At 37.4% G+C, this 22,346-nt stretch overlaps 1 protein-coding gene across 9 annotated transcripts in view; it reads right to left on the bottom strand.

The window, feature by feature from the left end:
• Positions 1-22,346, bottom strand: part of RAPGEF2 (Rap guanine nucleotide exchange factor 2) — a 180,990-nt gene that overhangs the window by 60,651 nt on the left and 97,993 nt on the right. For 3 of the 9 annotated variants that reach the window (XM_084517690.1, XM_084517693.1, XM_084517692.1), the window contains exon 7: positions 20,909-20,926. The exons of 3 other annotated variants lie outside the window; for them this stretch is intronic. In XM_084517690.1, the coding sequence (XP_084373816.1) occupies positions 20,909-20,926 (18 nt within the window). Of the gene's footprint in view, positions 1-7,561; positions 8,064-8,436; positions 8,538-20,908; positions 20,927-22,346 lie in introns of those variants that run through there. 3 more of the 9 variants (XM_084517697.1, XM_084517696.1, XM_084517698.1) reach the window with 3 other exon arrangements.

Below are 22,346 nucleotides of genomic sequence, written 5' to 3'. Positions count from 1 at the left end.
CACAAGGACCAGAAAGCACAGCACCTGTTGAGCTCTGAAAGAGACCGAATTATTTGATACCTTTTTAAGGCACTCCAGACTGGCTTTGGGAGGAACAGCATATTACAGGAGAGATCAACTTGACTGCCTGTAACACAGGGGTCAGGAATAGCTGGAGAACTAGCCAGTCCAGCTGGTAGATTTAGCAGGCTGCTCTCTACTCAGGAAAATCCTCCTTCACTTTTCATGAGAAGGGAGCTAAACGTGCCGGTGTTTTGTGCTTTAGTGTCTGCAGTGGAGACCCCAGATCACAAAAGACTCACGCCCTTACTTTTTTTTTTTCCGGCTTAAAGTTTAGACCAAGCAGAGAGTCCCAGGTCAGCTGGTCACATTGTGCCCAGCACCATCCAGAAATATAGAAGCCACCTTTTGGCCAGAGGCTGAACCCCTGTTCTTGCACATCACTATACTGAACTAGTCTAGGAGCTGCGTCCAGCATCACAAGTGCAAGTCACAAACTACACCTACTCTAGATTTCATCCCATCTATGCAGCTATTTCACCAAATACCACTGTCATCATACTTGTCTTTTCCAAGCAAGAAATCAGACGAAAGCTCTTGTATCCAGTAAAATGTCTCAGCTATATTAGGAGCTATGCAGCAGCAGTATTTGGGTCAGGTGATATGTTAATATAAGGCTATTTACCTTCAACATCACCCACATAAAAGCTCTGCAATCTGTTGTCCTTCATCTACCCTCCTAATATCTCTGTATAAACACAGATTTAGGAAGGAATGACAAATGCTCCTATAAATTCCAACTACTGGGCATAGGATCAGCTCTCCACAAACAACCCACTGAGCAGTGCTCAGATCAGATACCCCTTCGGTACAGTTTATTCTTCCGGCGGTTCTCTGCTGAATCATCACTGTCTCAAAATGAACAGCAGGGGAAAAAAAAGAAAAAAAAAAAAAAAGACTGCTGGCAAGGTAACAGAATTGGAAGAACAACCAAGCATCCACTACTGGGGAAGCGTACAAGTGTCACTTACATTTCAGGGACAGATTGGCAGGTTAAGCACACCAAGGTTAGAATCCTAAAAAGCCTGCAGAGCTGCACAGGTCACCCCATGCTTTTCTTGCACTACAGCTAGCAGACATTTCTAAATACAACACTGAAAACGAGATGTGTCAGGTACAAGCAGCTTTGGTCAAGGGTAAATCTTGAGACATCTCATTTTTCTCAAACCCTTAACATTGCCTACACTTGTCGTGTAGGGCCTTCATAGCCAGCAGCACTGGCAATAAAGAATACCGAAAACATTGCTTCAGTATTACCCTCAATACTAGTTTACTCTTCAAATACCCTACCATGATTTTTTTTCCCTAATAGTATTAATTCTATTCATTTCTAAATTCAGGTAAAGCTAACAAGAATGTATCAGGTATAGTAACAGAAAAGTAAATGTTTAACAAATGTTAAGTAAATATTTAATAAATGTTAATGTTAAAATGTATCAACTGTTGCATCTAGGATAGCAAAAAATTAAAATCAGACTTTAAAATGATCCTGAAAATCCTGCATTTATTTCATATAAAAATCACACAAATGTGTATTCCTGAGAGGGCTAATAAAATTAGTTCAGCTTTTCAGACATCAAGGATGATGTTAAGGAGTAATTTGTAGCAATTTAAAGCCTAGAACACAACAAGGAATAAAAACTATCTAAAATAGGAATGTTGAAGAAAACCCAACTTCAAATAAACTGGAATTTTTATTTATTTATATATTACAAGTTTCCAGCATCACCCTCATTTATTTTCCGAGAGTGCTGATGGTCAAAGCAGAGTTTCAATGTTTACCCAATTCCAGTTTACAAATTTGAGCATTAGGGAACTGTGCTTTCTAATTGATAAATCATGTGCAGTGATCTTTTTGACACAGATAATTATTTCCCTGATCCTGCAGACAACCTGTAAAACCATCATGTACAGAAGGATTGTGCAGAAAAGCTTCAGGTCACCTTAGCAGCAGAGCACAGAACACAAGACACTTCCCCTCACTTGTGCATAATGGTACTACTGGCAATCACAATGCACAAACAAGTCGCACTACCAATAGCAGTTTCCAATAACCCTTCAAGCCACATAGTTCTTTGTATATCACAATTTGAGATTTCCTGTCTTAGATAATTAAAGATGAAGTTTCCAAAAATATAACTTACTCCATCTGGCTGGAATATTTTTACAGGTTAATTTGCTAAACCGTACAGACTACATCAACTGGAAATAGCTCAAGTCCAAGCACAAGTATCGCTGAAAACTCTCCATCAAGCAAGGGAACACCAATATTTTGGAGGTGGAAGATGCTTGAGATACTGAGGCACAGGATTTTCATAGCTGAATATGCTTATTTCTTGTTGCAATGGAATTGGTGCCACTCTATTTGCACATTGCCTAACTCCCTGATATTTTTAACCTACAATTCTTAACACAGCATTCCATTACCTCCTGCACTTCAGAGCTTCTATTATTCTGCTGAATTTATTAACTTGTAAAATCAGAAGCAAATCAATGGTACCTTCAGGGCTTTAAGGTCTTTTTGTTTTGTGTCTTTAGAGGTTTGGATTTTGTAATTATTTTTTAATTGCTGGGTATCATCAGCTCCCAATATTAGCTGGATTTTTAACATGCTCAAAGATAAGGCAGGAGTGCCTACAACTCAGTAATAACATATAGAATTAGTCAGTTGGTCTAAAATAACATTTCAGAAGGAGCTGACTTTCCTTTCCAGGTTCACATCTGTATTCTAGCTATAAATGACACCTTTCAGTGTGCACCATCATAAATGCCACCTTATAAGCACTTTAACACAATCACTAGTTTTGGTCACTTTGGAATGTAAAATGAAGCTGGTAATATCGATAGTGCTAGTTTCCCCATGCTCTTTTTGAACTTTTACTACCTTAGAGATGCCCAGAGAAGTGGTGGATGCCCCATGCCTGGAAGTGTTCACGGGATGGGGCTTTGGGTGACCTGGTCTGGTGAGAGGTGTCCCTGCACATGGCAGAGGATTGGAACTGGATGGGCTTTAAGGTCACTTCCAACCTAAACCATTCCAAATTCTTTAAATTCTTTTCAAATTACAGATTTTCAATGCCAACCATCTATGATGAAATGAATAATTTCAGCTACTAGTTAAGAAGGCAAAGACAGATTTTTTATATATATATAAAAAGAAGTGGCTGGAGTTTTATATATGTCTACACACACACACACATATATATACACACGTATACTTTAAAAATAAAACGCATGTTGTACTGTCTCCAAGGCCTTGAAACAGCCACAGAAAGATGGCACAACATTTCATATGTGCCAAAGATGTTTTCATTGGCATCTCCATGGGTCACTAATGCATTCACTGTCATTCATACGAAATGACCCAAATTGTGCCAATTATAAGCTTCTGAGAAAATTTGCAGTTAAATGCTGTCCTGGAGAACAGGAATTTATCCAGACTCTACTGCAGATCTCTGGTACAATGCCAGGCAAGTCACTTAAAATCAACCTTTCAGACAATCATTAGACCATGGGTGCCTGAGCTGGGCCAAAACACAGAAAAGTCAGATAAAATCTGTAATTTGAGCACTAAGGCCAAGCTATACTGAGAAATAAGTATGTGAAGTTTTCTAAACTGTCCTTGCCAAAGATTTGCTTCAGCAGAACTATCTGAAAAATGAAGATAATGCCGCTCTGCACTGCTTCAATGAATCACATTAACACTGTTGTTACAAACACCCCAAAAAGCCAGAGAAGGAAAAAAATTAATGCTTTCATCTTCTGAGTAGGACTTGATCAGTATGCCATATAAACACAACCTGGCCACTTGAGCAATGAAGCTAATGCAAAATATCAAATAGAAACCAGAGCTATCTAACTTGAGATGAATCTTGTGGAAGAAAATTGTACGTGGCCATGTACAATTAAAGATAACACACCTATGAAGAGGCAAAATAATTATACCTAATCACATGAAAAATCCACAACTCCGTTATTGGTCTGCAGAGAAAAAAATATTTTTATATTCCAATGTATTAAGAAAAGGGAAAGTAATAATCAGAAAGGTGCAAAATCAAAATCTTGTTTTTCAATAAGGAACCAAAATAGAGGTGCCTTAAAAAAAATGGTATCAATTCCCAGTGTGATGCAATTCACTAAAATGAATAAACTCGCAATCATCATCAGCTACAGCAGATAGCAGGTTTCTTCCAAGTTGAAGGTGTTTTTAGTTTGTTTGTTTTTTGTCATTGTTGTTTTTTTTTCATATACATGTGAAAAAAATCATATAGTGTATTTTTCCAGGTATATTTAAAAAACATCCAGGTATGAGGTCAGCTCAGGTTGTTCAGCTTAGCAAGTGTAGCCACTTGATCACACCGTTACACCCTTCTTCCCTGTGCTGTGATGCTCTCTGAAAGGACAAGCAACTATCCCGGGCTGCCTTTATTCTTTGAGTTCTAAGCCGATACTAATTATCTCTTCCAGAAACAAAAAGACATACTTCTGTAAAGTTTTACATTTCTTAAGCAAGCATCCCAATCAACACTCTTCCTGCACAACAAATTAAGATAGCCTTATTTGCACAATTACAACCCAAGACTTCGTCAAAACACCACTCATTTCCATCTCATTCCAGGGAGCAAGAGGGCCCCTAGCATGGGGTCACAAATCTTTGTGGACTAAAATACTGCAATAGCAAGCCAAAGACTTGACTTATTGCTTTCAATATCTTTCAGTAATTCAAGACAGGTCAAGGACATCAAAAGACTGAAGCGGCTACACGATCCCTAAAGGAGAGTCACTGGGCTGCCAGTAAAACATACCCTTTATTTGCAGACTTCATTTCTATAATACCCAAAGTCAAAAAGTAACTTACCCTTTCTTACAGACTGAGCATAAGCGACTCCAAGAGCTGTTAATCATTACACACTCTTGAAAGAACTGTGTGTCTCAAGTTATAATTTAAAAGCCATTATTCCTATCACTCTTTAATATTCTTTTTAATTGTGTTGAGTAAAGTTCCTACAGACAACACATACAAGGGGAAAGAAGGAATGAGATAGAAAGAACATTTTAGAAGGCCTGAGTCAACTGTGGGGACCTTCTCTGCCATCTTCCCCCCCAGCAAGCCTTCACTCCCTGTTCACAGACGACAGTGGTTGTCTATCACAGAATATCACCCACAGAGCAACCACCACCACCATACTGGCTGCTGCTTCAAACCTATCCGATTTATGAAAGACGAGGCATGTGGACCTGTACACTTGATGGATGCCACTGATTTTTACTTCTTACATTAAGTAATCTGGGAAGAGGAATGCTTTTTCCACTTTTCCTCCCTCCACTCCAAGCACAATGAACACAACAGGGCCATCCTGCATGCCATTTTCTACAGACCAGTAAACTTAACCCATATCCCGCACTGCCTACTAAACTAGTGTTAAATTAAGATTTAATAGCATTAGCTAAAATTGTTTCGCAGAATTTTATGTGAAACAGAGCACTGGAGATTTTGCATTCGTTTCCAGATTGTCCCAGCAAATCAAGCTGTGAGACCATAGGTGGGATGTCACAGAAGTAATTACAGCTCTTTTCTTGAAATCAGATCTGTCAGACATCAATAAGAGATTTAGGATTCTGGCAACATGCTAGCATGAAAATAACTTCTCAAAAATGATTAATTCAGTAAGTTTTCCTTTATGTCAAAGGAAGACAAATTCCATATACCTCAAAACTCTGAGCTTGCCTTCCCTATCTACAAAGAACTGTGATTTTTCAGTCCCATTTTCCGCACAAAAATCCTTTTTCTGGAGAACAAGCATAGAGAGTTTCCTTGCCAAAGTAGAGTTTTTCACTGTATCCTAACAGTTTCATTTTAAACTTCTTATAAACCCTTCACCATGGCTTTTGTTAATGCAAAATCTGCAGTTGTGTGCCAGCCCTATGTCATAATACTATTTCTTTATCTTATATATATGTTGACATACGAAAATTAGTTTATTGTAAGAAAAAGTGATACTTTTATCTCTCCTCTTTCATTATTCTTATATGTTGGCCCACAGAGTGAAATATATCTGTGGATTAATCTGTAATTAATTCAGAGTAATGCATCTAAAACACGTCAGACCTTGGAATGTAAAGCCTCTAATATACCAAGTTATTTTTCCCTCATTTATAAGCTATTATTTTGTATTAACCAGACTTTGTGTTAACCAGAATCAATCCAGAAACTTTCATCAACCTTCTCTGGAGAGTAAAAAGAACAGGGAAAACGATACATATGCAGCTTTCTCATTTTCTTTCAATTTGCAAATTTAGGGTATCCTATTCTATTTCAGCTTCTTCAGTACTTGAGTTTCAGGACGCAGGGAAGTGTGGGTTTTCTGTGTGCATTTTTTTTTTTTTTAGATTAAGTTCTAAATATTTCATGAACTCCCAATGATTTGGTAACATGAACTGCTTTATACTTAGAATGTAATTAAAAAGAAATGAGAAGAACAAAGTCTACAACAAGAAACTGCTGTATGCATAAAAAAAATCACTAGACACGTTCTGAAATATTTCTAGCTTATTTTCTGTATTTCTATACAAAATAAAAACTCGATTTGTAAAGAAAATGTTCCTCCTTGAAAAAGTTCCTGCTATCACATCTTTCCAATATTTACGATTGTTAGTTGTATATGCTGAACATACTGCCCACATTCCCATGCACACTCTAGTACATGCCCTCTATGCACAGAATGTAGAAAGGTTTTCAAGAAACTGAAAATTATATCAAATCATATAAAATCTACCATGAAGATATATATGTGTTAACTAAGTGATAGGAATCTGTACTTCTAGAATCTTTTTATAAAGTAAAATGTAAATTTCTAATTTCTGACACCTGAGGCCTTGTTAAATAATGTTTGCTGTTCTGCTTATGAATGCATTTTTCACAAACAATAAACATGGACAGCCTATGGGATTAAAGCATGACAAAGGTGTAGCTGACTCATGGGATCAATTATAAAGCATCAGTACTTATGCCTTTTGTTCATGCAGTGTTTTACTAACAGTTTCTGCATTTTCAGCATAAGTCTATCACAGATGTTCAACGCCATGCTACAAGGCAACAGCACACCACCACCGTACATTATACAGAATAAATCTACTCTTATCACCAACTACAATTAAATCACTTGTTATACAGCTCAAATATTTCTTTAAAGTTTTAACAAATGCATACAGATTTTAACTGAACGCTCACAGCTTCTTGACCAAGGAAAGTATGTCAGTATTTTCCGAGTACATTTTTAACATTCAAAAAACCTAGAGAGTTGCCTTTTCTAAATTAAAAACAATCTTAAACACAGTCACAGATTCTAATGCCACCTCAGGTACTGCTTTCCCTCAAAACCCCACTATTAAATTCACAAATCAGGAGAAGTACACGAGGAGGATGACAAGCAGTTTCAATTTCCATGCAACTCGCCCGTGACAGGTTATTGATAGAACAAACAGAATTTGCAATACTTACTGAATGTTTCTCCTGCTGGCCCATAACTCCATGGTTAGCCGGGATTGCAAGTGGTTTCATAATGAAGAAACAGAAGCTGAACTGAATTTACACATCATGTACCAATTTCTTATGGATGGCAAGTCACCCTCTACAGCATTAAATTAAAAAGAGGCGGAGGGGGGGGAAACCAAGCTGGAGCTAAAAGTGTCACTACTGGTAAGCTCAAAAACCCCCTCACACTTGTAGTGCAGAGAAGCAATCCAAACGACAGCGTTAGTCTCCATTTTTGTAACACTGAAAGTCTAATCATGTCAGGGTGCACAGAGCCTGATGAAACCCTACATATCCAGCATTCATCCAAGGGAACAGAACCATTCCCCGAGACAGAGGAATGGGAAGAAAAGAAAAAGGAGGAAAAAAGCTAAAATGGCTGACTGCACAGAGACTCCCTCAAAAAGGCTTAATACAGTATTATATTAGTCAGGGTGCAGGAACCAGCCTCCAGCATTCAGCCAAGCATTGTTAATACTCCTGTTTCATTTGCAACCACACACACTCACACACGCAGCCTCCCACCGCCACCCTCCACTCCCCCAAAATCAGGGCAGCGCACGCGAACAGGGACCTCCTCCCCTGGCTGCTAATGATGCTGACAGAGTAGTGACCAGTGATCTCTGTTCCACTCAGCTAACCAAGTTTGCACAATTAATCTCAGCAGCGTGACATTGATGGACATTTAATTTTTATGACGCCCACTCCTCACAATCGAGACGAGCCCATCTACTGCCAAGAGAGTAAGAAACAGAAATACAACACAGTCACACACACACAGAAACCCAGAGAATCATGAGTCTGAATGCAATACGCCAATATAATTACGTTATTGTGCTTACTTTGGAAGACCATGGCTGCAGGCAGTTGGCATAGCAACGCACAAGGAAAGCCATTTCCTGGGTAGAAAGAATGCTTCCTTTTCTAAATAAAAAATTCCTCTTAGGATACAAACGGCATTGCTGCTTCCTGCAGAAAGCAAAGACACTGTAGTCTGTCTCTTAACCTGCACAGGCACACTCAATGCAGTCCTAGTGATGTAAGTGCATTTCTCACTCGCTCTCTCCCTCCCTCCCTCTCCCTTTATCCACCAAAATATTCAAGTCAAATGGAAGACATTCCTCAAGGCTCGCCCCCTCCGATACTTAACCATTTCACTCATTAAGGTAGAGGTGGACAATGCAGAGAAAACAACAAGCGCTTGCCTGTATCGTATCAGCCTCTGAAGATTGGATCAGCCCCAGAGGGGAGAGATGCACTCGTGGCTTGCTCCTGAGGGTACCGCCGGAGCCAGGGCAGGAGCAAGGACCAACATTTACCTCCACAAACCCTGTGCTGATCAGGACTTTCCATGAAGATGAGGGTAAAGCAGAAGGTTTGACATCACCTCCCCTTTTTCCCCCACCCAAAAGAGTGCCGCTGCAGAGCTGTAAACACTGTTATCAAGTATTTATAAACAGTGCACTTGATGAGCGCTTGCAAATTGTCAGCTGCTTCACTGCTAGGCAGGCCACAGATATCCACAGGCTGTGGCCCGTAAATGTTTGGAACCTTTTAAAATGCCATTTAAAGTCTTTCCAAGTACGGATCTAGCTTCTCTGCACACACTGACTACACAAACCCCCCTAAAATAAAAAGGGGATGCAAGACCTGGAAGAGGCTGACATACATATGGCTTTTATAACACACACACACCCTGCCTGGAACCATATCTTAAACTGAGAAATTTCCCTGGTCCCTCCCATTTTCAGGGATGCACAGCATTTCAGTGGCAGCACCACACTGCAGAGGAGCTCAAAGGCAGCGGGGCTGAGCTCAGGAAGAGGCCGGCAGCCAGCTGTGGATGGCTGCACCTAATGGGCGCGGGGAGCCCACCGTGGCGGGCCTGAGCAGGCCTCCCACCCGCCAGGCCCCAGCATTAGATGGAGCCCTCCTCTCAGCAACTTCACCTCACGTTCTTTAAAATCAGAGACCATCTGTGCTAAAAACAACTTCAAAGTTTTTTTTTTGTTTTTTTTTTTTTTGTTTTGTTTTTTTTTTTTAAACAACAGCTGGGGGGGGACTTAATAGTTGTTACATAGGCATAAACACGAACACTACGTAACGCAATCTGCAGCTGCCTTTCACCAAAATAACACGTCCGCTAATAATTAGTTTGTTACACAGCGATTTCTTTCTATACTGACAGTGATTGCTAGTAAATGAGGCTATAAAAATTAGTGAAACTGAATCTGGTCTTTTTTTTTGCGCAGTTATTCCAAGGACACCACTACACACACAGCACATATTAAACTAAACATATTTATGTTTATGAGGGTTTAATGACACTCGTGACCTTGGTTTTCTAATATATTCTAAAAAGTTTCCTTTAAAGATAAATTATTCTTTAAATGACTGAATTACAAAAATCAGAATCTTTAAAGTGTTTGTGATGTGCCAGTGTAACTAACAGGTGATTTTAAAACATTACATTATGCTAAAGCCTCATAAAACCGTGAAATGCTGAGCACCATCAATTCTCTGACAAAGACCTGACCAGAAATAGAAGTTATTTGCTGCAACTAACTCAGACAAAACCTGTCTAGTACAAAATGAAAAATACTTGTAGTTAGAGTTAACAATTACGACCACCTTGATTTGGTGGCTTTACAGTTAACATCATGAGCGGAATTTGTGTTTGGCGTTTTAAGCTCAAGTCATGAAGAACTGAATTTGTGCCAAGATGTGTCTTGCAGGCGTAGGAAGGAAACACACCACTTTCTGGACTCCGTCATGTCCTTAACTGAGCTACAAACGCTTATCTTACCCTGCATCAGTTGGTATTTCCAAGCAAAATCTAACCTACGTATCAGTGGCATAAGCCTTGAAGAATAACATGAAAGCATGAACAAAAACCTAAAAACAGCATCAAAAAAAAAAAAAAAAAAAAAAGAGAGAGAACGCTTCCAGGTGGCAATACCCTGACATGCTGCCTTACTACTTGTGCTGGTCACTACCATCTGTCTCTACTCTGCTGTCAGAAAACTAAGTGAATACTTCATATAACAAACACAAAACGTAGAACAACCTAACAGTCTGTTTGATGTTCACATGAATCAGACTGATGAAAACTTGGTGATTTTCCAGAATATAAAAACACAACTCTTCATTCAGAATGTGAAAAGTGATATTTACGTAATTAGGTATAGAAAGCACAACTCAAGCAATTTGTGAGTCAAAACAATTTCAAGAAATAAATGTTTGATTCCATTCCCCTATTACTTTCTCCTCAATTGTCACCACTTCCATTACTTTCCAGGTACAGTGGTGCAATATAATCAGGTGTACTTTCCATTATCAGTTCAAAAAATAATCACATATAAATTACACTTCATTAAAAAAATTAATAAAACAGAAGCTCAATGAATCTTTGTACCTTCTGGAATGAATGAAGGCAACGTAAATCAGTCAGAGACACGAGAAAAAATATATCCTGGAAAGCCTGTCATAAACAAGTATGAGTAGTTATTATAAAACCTAAATACAACCTTACTTTCATGTGTATTTCAAAACTCATGTATGAACTCCTTGCTTAGATTTAAAGTTTGAAAAGAGCAAAAAGTTTTTTGCAAATGATTTTAGGTGACTGAAGCGAGATGCTAATGAACCAGAGATCTGCAATAAATGGACATGACGAGCTATCCCCAACAGCTTTCAAATTATTCTATGTCTAGGAAAGATGGCATCTCCCCCTGAGCCTCCTAAAAAATGCAAAATTAGTAAATAAATAAAATCCTGGCAAATAACTACAAATGTTGGATATCCTTGGACAGAATTCAGGATTCATAAACAACAGCTTCAAATTTAAGGTGGAAATAGATGCAGACCTCAACAGCATGTACCAGCTGACTAATGCCTCTAAACTATTTTACATTCCAGAATGTCACCTCTCACAGACATTATTCTCCTAAACAGTGACAACAGTGCTTGGAGTATTAAACCTGTTTAGGCTAATGAAAAATGCTGCAACAACAGATTAGCGCAAATCTTCAATTTCAAGTCGTTTTAAAGCACAACTATTTGCAAGAGTATTTAAAATTTTATACAGATTGCGTACACATAAAACATTATTTTCCTGAAGTATCTCAAAACCAGAAGGTATTAGCATATTTTCCCTTTTCCTTTAAAGGCAACATAAAGTAACATAAATGAGTTTCCTTCAATATCCTTCTTCAAAATCTAAGGCAAAAGACAGCAAAATACTCTAGGGTCATCAAATTTACTGCCACATCATGACTTCAGTAGCTAGAAAAATGAAAATAAATATATTAATAAACGAAGAGCTACAAAATACAAAGAATAAGGCACAAAACCCACAATCACTATGTGTGCTTCCAAAACATTCTTAGCAAAAGGACTATTTCACAGATACTACACACGGGTGTAGGTAGACTACAAACACCTAAACCAAAGGGTGCAAAAGGATAATTTTGAAAAAGGTAAGGCAAAAGATGCCATCTTCACTATCCCCCCCCCCACCACCTCATTCTCACGGAAAGGAACAAACATTTGTAACTGTTCTTTAAGCTCAGGGCTGCTGGACACAGGACTGTTTAGTTCCCAGGAGCATGCTTCTGAATTTTATAATGTCGGTGCTCTTTCCTTTCCACTATCCTGATGAGAGAGTTCACTAAATAACAATCTGAGGCTCCCATTGGATTTAAAGATACTAACAGAAACCAATAAACCCAAAACAATAGCTCACTCCAGGTGTCACAATACATTTCAATGCCCCATACAATACAAAAGTCTTATCCTAGTGTATTTAGACAAACTTACTGCCAGTAATTTAAATCGCCAGCCACATGACCCAGTTTCATGGGGCCGAGTTCCTGTTTATCAGCACGAGGCAGACATCTGATCATACAGACACACCTGACCTATTTGCATTCCCTCTAGAACTCCGAGAACTTTAAATAAAACTCTGTTGCATAAAGGAAAATTACCACATTTATTGTACAGGGTGAATTATTATGACTAAAATACCATTTCACTGATAAACCAACAGCATTCATCAAACTTTTTAGTTGCTAAAACTGTGGCATCATCGTCATTACACTGATGTTCACCACACCACTGGCGACACCAAAGCAACAGTTACAGCGGACGGACGTGTGCTGTTTTGATAACACATTTACTCATGTTACAGACCATTTGAACAAATGCCCTTCTGTTGAGCTGTTGCTGCAGATGAACCTATAATCCGGATCTTTAAAATAATGACAAGCCCGGAGCAGGCAGGCTGGTGCCTCAGCTGGGTGGATGTGCCGCAGACTGCCACTCTTCCCTGTGACTGCAGACTGATTTGTCACCTTCTGTGCACAGCTCTGGTGGCAGGAAAGCAAAGTTTCTGTTCACTCCTGCTTTGAGATCGATGGCACGCAAAAATTCTTTTAAAGTACTTGCCATCAAATTGTCTCTTCCGCTATGTGACAATTATATTAAAACAGACATGAAGAAAAACTGTAGCTGATGGATACTCATTCCAAATGTGGCAGTGGCCCATTTTCAGAGCATCAAAATCACCTTACAAAGCCTACTTGACCAAAGGCCCAGCACTGTAACAGAGCACAGAGAAACTTTTCTCTGGACACCATATTTAATTACTCTTTAATTCTCTCTCTATATATTAAAAAAAAAAAAATGAACACATTTTGTGTTCCTACAACATTATGGTCTCATGTGTTAAGTCTTATTTGTAAGATGGAAAATATTTTTACCATGCATCTTTACAAAGTAACTTTATAATGTGATGGTTAACTAATTTACCTGTTTTTCATAAAGCAAAGGGTTATCGGTTACATAAGCCTAAAGTTTAATGCAGTTAACACACCTTTAAAAGCACATGTTATCATTCCTTAATGCTAAGAATTAGACATTGAAATTTGAGGTATTAATGACTCCAGTTGGCAGAACTGTTACAGATTAGTTTCCTTAACTGTGTAAAGTACTTTAGGAGTGGAAAACGCAGTCTGATAGTACAGCTGAAGTTCTTCTCACCGCTCACAAAAATTTCTCACTTTGGTGTAAGAGTTTAAAATAATGTTAATCAAATCAAAGAACAAGAAAATGTGCCTTCTGCTTTTAAACTGTGGAAAAAAAAAAAAAAAAAGCACAAAACCCAAAAAGCAAACACTCTTCCAAGGTCAAGAATGATGACACATCTGGCAAGGCCCCTTTTCCAGGTCTAAACAATACCATGACATCCGTACCTGCTTGGGCAGAGGTTCACTACTGAGATACAAATATCCTTACTAGCTCGGTGAGGAGAAAGAAAAAAAAGAAAAAAAAAAAATCAGAGAAAAACCTCGTATCGTGTCCATACCAATTTCACAGCAGGAATTCCAGGGACATGGGTTCATTTATGTGGGGTGCGCCCAAAATTTCATACTGTTCTCTGTGCAGGAAAACTTTACTTAAGACAGATAATTGTATACCTCTTCCACATGTATCCTACCACTGCGTCATTAAAGGTAAGAACAAACCTCAGGTATTTTTCTGAGGTCAGTTAACTGCCCAAATTCTGGCCCATTATGTTCTTCACCAGTCCCACTGTGTCCTGTAACAGTTATTTACAACAAGCTGGCATGTTCGAACTGCAGTGATGCTTCTTCTGGCACATAATTCAATGCATCAGAGACCACCAGGGCATGGGAACAATTATTTAATGTTCTGGTATTAGACACTAATGGATTAAAAACAAACAAAACCCAGATTTTTTCCCAATCTCCTCTAAATACTAGCTGTTTATTGTGGTGGGTTTATTTTGTTTCTTTGTTGTTGTTCGTTGCGAGATTTTGGCAGGTTATTCTTGCCAATAACTAGTAGAAGGTTATTTTTCCTTTAAGCAAACTGCTTTCTAACACTTATTCTTACATTTACTTCGAAGCTTTAAAAGAAAATCTGAAACTCTCATTACTGTGTTCTCAAAGTGCAAACACATACTGGAACTGGCAAAAAAAAAAAAAAAAAAAAAAAAAAAAAAGCCTTTTCTACTAGGTTTCCAGATCCCCCAATAATGGAAATCGTGTGTCGTTTTTGCTGCCATATATGATGTCAAGTCCTTTCTGTCCATCCTCCTGTTTTTTGGACATCTCCTAAGGTAACTAACTATGTATTGTTGGCATTTTAAGGAAGTTGAACTTTGAAAGGGCTGGGTGCGGTAACAGAGGATTTCCATTCACTTCAAATATTTGGTAGAAGGAAATAAGTTTTGCTTTTCTCTCCAGCCACAGTTTTATCCAGGGAGAATCTCCCTGGAGCCTACTCCAGGGGTTCCCAATTAAAATCAGCACTACAAAAAAAAAAAAAAAAAAAAAATCCACCACAGTTTAGCAGCGTAAGATCATTTTCTTTTTGGAGAACTCTATCCTCGTGTCCCTGCGTATCTTCCCTTGTGTAATATACACCATGCACTATCATATTCTGAGATCTCTGTACTCTAGCAACTGTATAGAAATATTTATCCAGATCTTTCACTTACATCAGTAACAAATACCATACAACTTCAACTGTCCCTTATTTTTAAGAAATAATTGTCAAAATGACCCAAATTATTTTGAGAGAAAAAGTCAAAAAACATTACACCTTTCAAAAAGAGACCTAAGTATAAATTTCTACGAAACATTCAGCATTATTTCCACATAGAGAAGTTGCAAGTTGTACAAAGTTTCAAACGCATGGAAGTCTAAGCTACGTTAAACTCACTATACGCAACTTTCTTCTAATTTACTGTCACTATTCTGATTTACTTCTACAATTCAATGCTTAAGATTTGAGTCACTAAACCAGCAGCCAGGAGCTGCAGTTTACAGTTCCTGTTTGATAACTAAATTCTTGGATCGCTTTTAGTTTCTTCTTTTTCAAACTCATCTGATACACATCAAAACTCATGGTGGAAGGGGCACATCTGAATGTGCTGGAATAGGTTCCAACATTTGGTGGAGACATTAAGCATGACTATAATGTCAATATTTCAAAATGTGGAGAAACACTCTTGTCCCCCTCCCCCACTTGAAAAATCACAAGACCAGTTAAGGAGCCAGTCAGTGGTCTAAGAAAGTGTTTGCAAATCCAAAATAGAAAGTGAAAGAACAACTCATCTGCTGGATTTGCAACAATCCATCTTTCCCATTTTCAATTCTATATATACTTTCTTAGTTGCTCAGGATACCTAAACTACTTTTACCAGCTTTGAATGCACTCAAAATAATAATTTTAAAAGATTCAAATCAAATTCAAAAGCACCTTTACTAGTTCTCAGAAACAGAGTCTTGTGTACAGATTGACACCAAACGCTAGTAAGTTTATCTTTAAGGCACTATGTCAAACACAGATGACATAACATACACTCAGTTACTTGGGAAAATGAACTGGCAGCTTCTTTCTATGCTTTAGTGAGCAAATATCCACATTAGGAGCATCACTCATGATGCTCATCTGTAGATAGATGCCAATACTGAAAGGATTTGTGTTGGTATTACACAAATATGATACATATGTAGGTCCATTTCCCCGTATGCACTCTATATGCAGCAATTGTTTCTAAAACAATGTTATACTAATTAAGCTATTTAAGAAATATTTAAGACTACATAGGTTTTTTTGTTTTGTTTTTAAATATTCTTCAACTCTAATCAAGTTTAAGTGGTAGAAATTCCATATGTGTGATTAGCTACATTATGCAATGATCAGTTTCAGAAAGCGTTACCAAACAATTATTTTTCTGCTGCATGAACAGCTTTCTGCTTTAATGACAAACCTCGCATTTAGTCCTATACTCTCCATATCAGAAAAGCAGTATTTTGTATAACAAAGAAGGCACATCACAACTCAGAAATACCAGAAAAACTTCACGTTATATGGGAAAATTATGCTATTATTAACCAAAGCTTCACATGCGTGTGGTCATAAAGTACTGTCAGACTCTACAAGCTGTAAACAAGACCCAGTGTCAGTAATGTATCTGAAACAATCAAACTGTCAGTAAAATTACTGACACCTCAGTTGCATAAAATATTACATAAATTGAAGTGCACTACTCTTTGAATTTCCAAATCCAATCACAACTACAAATCCAGTTACAATATCAATGTAAGCCCTTCTAAAAGGAATGAAAGAACAGTAAATCCCAAAGGATGCATGAGCTCTGCAGCAGAGATGATGTAATATACAAAAATAGACATCCTTTGACAGAAGCTGCAAGTTGAGTAAATAACACTGCATGTCATTAATTTTGCATTAGTTTGCCAGTAGGCATTTCTAAAAGGAGGAAGATCTAACAATTTGGGTTTACTTTGGGTGCTACGCCACATAAAAAGTGTCGCTCATATACTAACAATAATACATAATATAATGAAGTACTTCAAACAGTAACATTTCCTTACAGCACAGATGAAGGAAGCAAGCAAGAGCCTGCATTTTGCCACAAAATACAGAATGTAGGGATGGGAATTACATATTGTCATGTAGCATTATCTGTGGATGTTCCCATAAAGAAATATGTAACCCTGGTACAAAAGATGTCAGCAGGCACTGCCCAAACTCTCTCAGGAATTTTGTATTTCGGGTACTACCCCACAATTTTCATATTTTCTAATGTGCCTCACTTCAAAATACCCTTTCATATATAATACAACCATACACTTCAGGAATTAGCATTACTGCACGTATTCAAAATATTACATACACAGACTAAGTACACAATTAGTATTTTGTATTACTTCCTAGTGTGATGTACAGCTTTTCACCTCATTCCAAATCATGAGGATCACCATCATGGAATAACAAGAGGAGTTGCATCATTTGAAATCACATGCTGAATTTTGCATGCTGACAAAAGCAACTGAACAAATATCCCTCCTGGTAAAAGGGCAATAACATGTGACAGCATTAATCATTTAGCCACTTTCTTTTTCATTCCATTAAGGCACAATAAATAGAATTTATTTTAAATAAGTTATTTTAAACTGAAGATTGTATCAATACAAATTAATTCATGCAAACACATATTGTTTGTGCAAACATGCAATTAAATCGTACTTGCATATCGTGCCTCCTATAGATAATAAACTGTAAATTTAGTACAATTATGGTTTGACTATTTCTCTGCTTACATTACTGAAATGACTGTTTCAAAACCACAAACAGAACAAGTCTGGTTCTTGCTGGAACTGCTTATCTGGAACTTCTCATCTGGAAACTGTTCCAACTGATTCAAACTACAATGACTGAAATTCTATATTATTAAGACTAAGATATTAGCATCGATTTACTGTATAGAATACAATGCGTGAACAAGAATACATAGTAGCAAGGTATATCACAGTAACAGTCTACACCGTTGAGAAGCAAGCACATTACATTATTTCATGATCATTTGAAATGGTCCATGAAAAAGAACCAAAAATGTATATTATACAATATAAACAATAAACACACACACACAAAGAAGTAATTATAACATGCTGTTTTTTAACATCAAATCTTGCCCAAAATTACATTGGGCATTTCTCACGAAGTCCTGGAATAGAATCAGTACTTTCAAATTTGGACCTACTGTATTAACCACAAGAAAACACTGCTCATCATCTTATAATGCAATTTTTTGTGAATAAATGGCAATTCTGTTCCATAAAATAGAAACACCTGAACATATACTTTCAGTCCAGGACTTTTAGACTCTCACTAGATAATGTGAACAGAAATATCATTAGGAAAAAAGGCAAGTTTTTGCCAATGATTATTCATTACAAGGTAAGCTATAGCAAGAAGCAAGGTTCCTACAACTTGCTCATTTGCTCCTGACTTTCAAATGACCAAGTTCTAATACTTAAAAAAGCCCCCCAAAACCTCCCGCTCATCTCCTGCTCTCCTCATTCAAATTTTCAGGTGATTCAAAAAAAATAACCAGATGTCCCCTTGTGAATCTCAAGCTGAATGGGACAAGAAAGCCACCTGAAGGTAAAGGGACCTTGTGCAGGAACCTCTCTAGCTTCGATAAGCCTGGCTGAGGCTGCACTCACAGCAGTTTTCCTAAATCTGGTAACTAATTCAAACCTGCACAGATTCTCAGACAGGAAAAGTCACACACTACCGTTTCTGTTCAGGACAGTTCACTGGTGCTTCAGCATTTTATCTACAGGCCTATCAGCACCTCTCTGAAAGTCCCCTGGTCAGCTCTGATGCTTTACCTGTAGCAAAGTGAAGACTATAGCACAGCCTTGGAGAAGCCCACAGCCTAGTTTTAGTATCAAAAAGCACAGGAGGGACAGATTATAACAAACCAAGGAGTTATAAATCACTACTTGCAACCTCTAGACCGCTAAAGAACAGCATCTCATCTTGAGCAAAGTTCTTTTTCTTTTATGAACTTCATTATCTTACACCAAATCTGTCATGCACTAGGCCTATAACCACCAGCTTGGCAACACTCAGATGTGGCAGGACCAAGTCTTCACAGAGCAGCCACAAAGCTTACTGCTGATAAGATACTGCAAGAAAAGTCCACCCTGTTTTAAACTCATCCTATAATTGACCATGCTATCTTAAATTAAAAAAAAAAAAAAAAAAAAAATCAACATAAAATAGGAAAGCTACAGTTTCTCAGGAGATCAGGCTCACCCCCTTTTCAGTCAAGTCCCTCAGAACCAAGGCTAAATCAAACAGGGTTGAATAGCCTTCAGTAAACGTACATGCAAACGACAATCCACGTTCAAAGTTAAAATACGATTCCTATTATTAAGTCAGAAGATGTTATTAAAAACAGTTTCTGAAATACAGTAAGAACAAGCAACAAAGTTATTTTCTATCAAAAAAGATCTCAACAAGGTTTTCCAGATTCAAGTAAAAACAGCTTGGCCTGAACTTATCAGAACAAATACATTTTACCAAAGTAAAAATGATGTCAAAAAGGACATCATGTTATTTCAATACATAATGAAGTTTGTATTTTCTTCTCCCTAGAAATCTCAATTTTCAGATTTCAATTTTCCAGTTTCCCCCCTAGAAATCTCATTATTTCAAACTTCAAGCTGTAGGGTAAATTATCAAAACATTATGAAGTACTTCAAATTCATATCATAACTTGAGGAGTACATTATCACTACTAGCCATAATGTTTTATGGACTCACATTCCACTGAAAAACTGGTGAATGCTGATCTCAAGGAACTGAGTTCCTACACAGAAGGTACCATACTTACTGAACAACGAGTTTCAGCACAGAAGTCAATGCCTATGATACTGGAACCATATTGAAATCTAATCCTTTGAAGTCATTCAAAGGAATTAACTGAGCAACGTGATATGGAAGAAACTTTTGAAGTAAATATCTTTCCTAATTAAATACCAGAAAATTTGACCAAAGTGATATTTGAGGGAAAGGAAGAATTCTGGAGGTAAAGAAACCAGTTTTGTTTTCAGTTCTTTGCATCACAAGAAATTTCTCAATGCGTAACAGTGGAGACATTTAATAGCTTGACAAGACACATTCTTATCAAATGTTGGATTTGGTGGATGCTTAGTATTTATTTATTTTGGCATGGACAAATGCAATTTAAGTGCCAAAGATGAGATTCAGATCCTCAAATTTCTTTGATTGCATTTGAGATCTGATGTTAGTCAAAACTGTACTTTATGTGTTTTGGTGCCATTCCAAAATACTTTATTCACTCGGGCACACTTTCCTCCCTTAACTTGGCAAGCCTGTGCCCAGTCCTTTAGCCTTTCAAAAAATGGTCACATTATACTTCGGTAGGAGTCTATAAAATCTGACTGCTTTTTACCACATCGGTACACATCACCAGAAAAAAAAAAAAAAAAAAAGCACTAGTCACTTTTGCAAGCATGTATTTTTGTGCTCATGTTGTCACACTCCATTTCCCTGTTCTAGGGACAAAGGTACAAAACAGCTACGAGGGTCCTTATTTCTGGAAGCAGAAATCAAAGATTAAGTCCTCTATGTCATAAAAGAGATGCATAAGTAAAATGTCTGTCAATTACTATTTCATGTGTATCCTTTGCTTATTAATCTGTTTTTGCTAAATCACATGACAGCAAAGCAAGGAAGAAAGGTCAAACAGGCTAGGCAAGAGGTATTGTGCTGTCACCAAACTCCACACTTACTCCACATTTTGAATATTATAGTGAAATTGCTCCAGCGTCAAAGCAAAGGCTAGGAGGCACTTTTAGCCGGAACATTGCATCAGCATCAACACATCACACTGCAAACCCACAAGTACATTGTTATTGGACCATACACAGTAAGTTACAATACCTGAGGTTTAGTGCATTCCTGTGAGCCAAAATGAAATGAATGCCATATAGGAGGAAAGGAAAAGATGAACATTATCAGACATGCCATAGTACATTCCACCACTATGAAGATAATGTTAAAATCATGTTAGTGAGGGCCCGCTGTCCCCTACATGTTGGCTTCGTGTGCAGAAAGCCATGCCACAACCAAGAGCACTGCATTTAACTTCTTGAAAAGCACAGCCATGCATTTCCATTTAAGATAGTTTAATACTTCCCTCTGCATTTTCATAAAACTTTCCTCAGAAAACACTTTCTGAAGAAAAACATTCAGAAACTACTGGAAATAAAGTATTAATAATTTAATCAACAAAAAGTTCATACTACATGGTAACTAAAGATTAGAAAATAAAACAAAAAAAGAAAACTACACATTCGATGATAATTTTGAGAATGCTATCAAAGCAGCTGTATTGAGTCTCACGTATCTAACACCTAAACCAGAACCCATCCACAATGAAGAGCAAACCTGAACACAAATCCATTGTATTCATCCATTTTCAGTCTGCCCTTTGTCATTATTTACTGCAATACCTGTACATTTACATTTTTAATGCTGCTTAGATTATTCAGAAGTAGAACCGAAGATGAGACCTTGACAGATGCTGACCAATGGATAGATGGGTGACAAGACCTCAAGATCTGTTCTACAGCGTGCTTTGAATTCCTATGTGTTTCCAACACATCCGCTTTCTTTAGTTGATTTTTCCAAAAATTAAGACTAAAAAAATATAACGTCAAGGGACAGGAAATAGGAAGGGAGAAAAGACAATGCAGTCTTTAACACGTGGTTGAAGTAATAGAAAAGGAATTGGTAATAGAAGTGAATGGGAGAACAATGTATATAAGATCACCAAATACTGTAAAAATAGAAGGGAATGGGCCAGCATGGAGACAGTCTTTACTACACTGTAAAACTCATTTGAGTTTTGTTTGACTCAATATTTGCTTTGAAAAAAAAAGCAGAGTGAGTCGTATACATCATATTACATTTTTAAAGCAACATTTGACTGAAATTATTGCAAATTTTACAGTTTATTTGGCAATCTCTTCCAACTCAATATGAAATCCCTCTGCAATGAATTTGCCAACACATACACAAAATCATTATGAACTCACACAACAAAATGGTACACAATGGGCTTTTGCTCTTAGTACTGAAGTTAAACTTGGAAAAACTCATTATGTATACCTAAAGTGAAATTTATACAACAGGCATGGACCTACCAATGCAAATGGCACTGTGTGTAATCTAAATACTACCCTTCGTATTAGATATAAAAAAAAAAAATCACACTAGAATGGCTTACTAAGCTCTTTACACATCTAACATCAACAGAAAAATTCTTCCTGTGCTTGTAACTCCTACAAAGCACAATTCCACATTTTTATTTTTTCAA

This window comes from Aythya ferina (genome assembly GCF_964211825.1).
Source record: "Aythya ferina genome assembly, chromosome: 4".
Classification (NCBI taxonomy): domain Eukaryota; kingdom Metazoa; phylum Chordata; class Aves; order Anseriformes; family Anatidae; genus Aythya; species Aythya ferina.
This window is presented reverse-complemented; position numbering and strand designations above follow the sequence as displayed.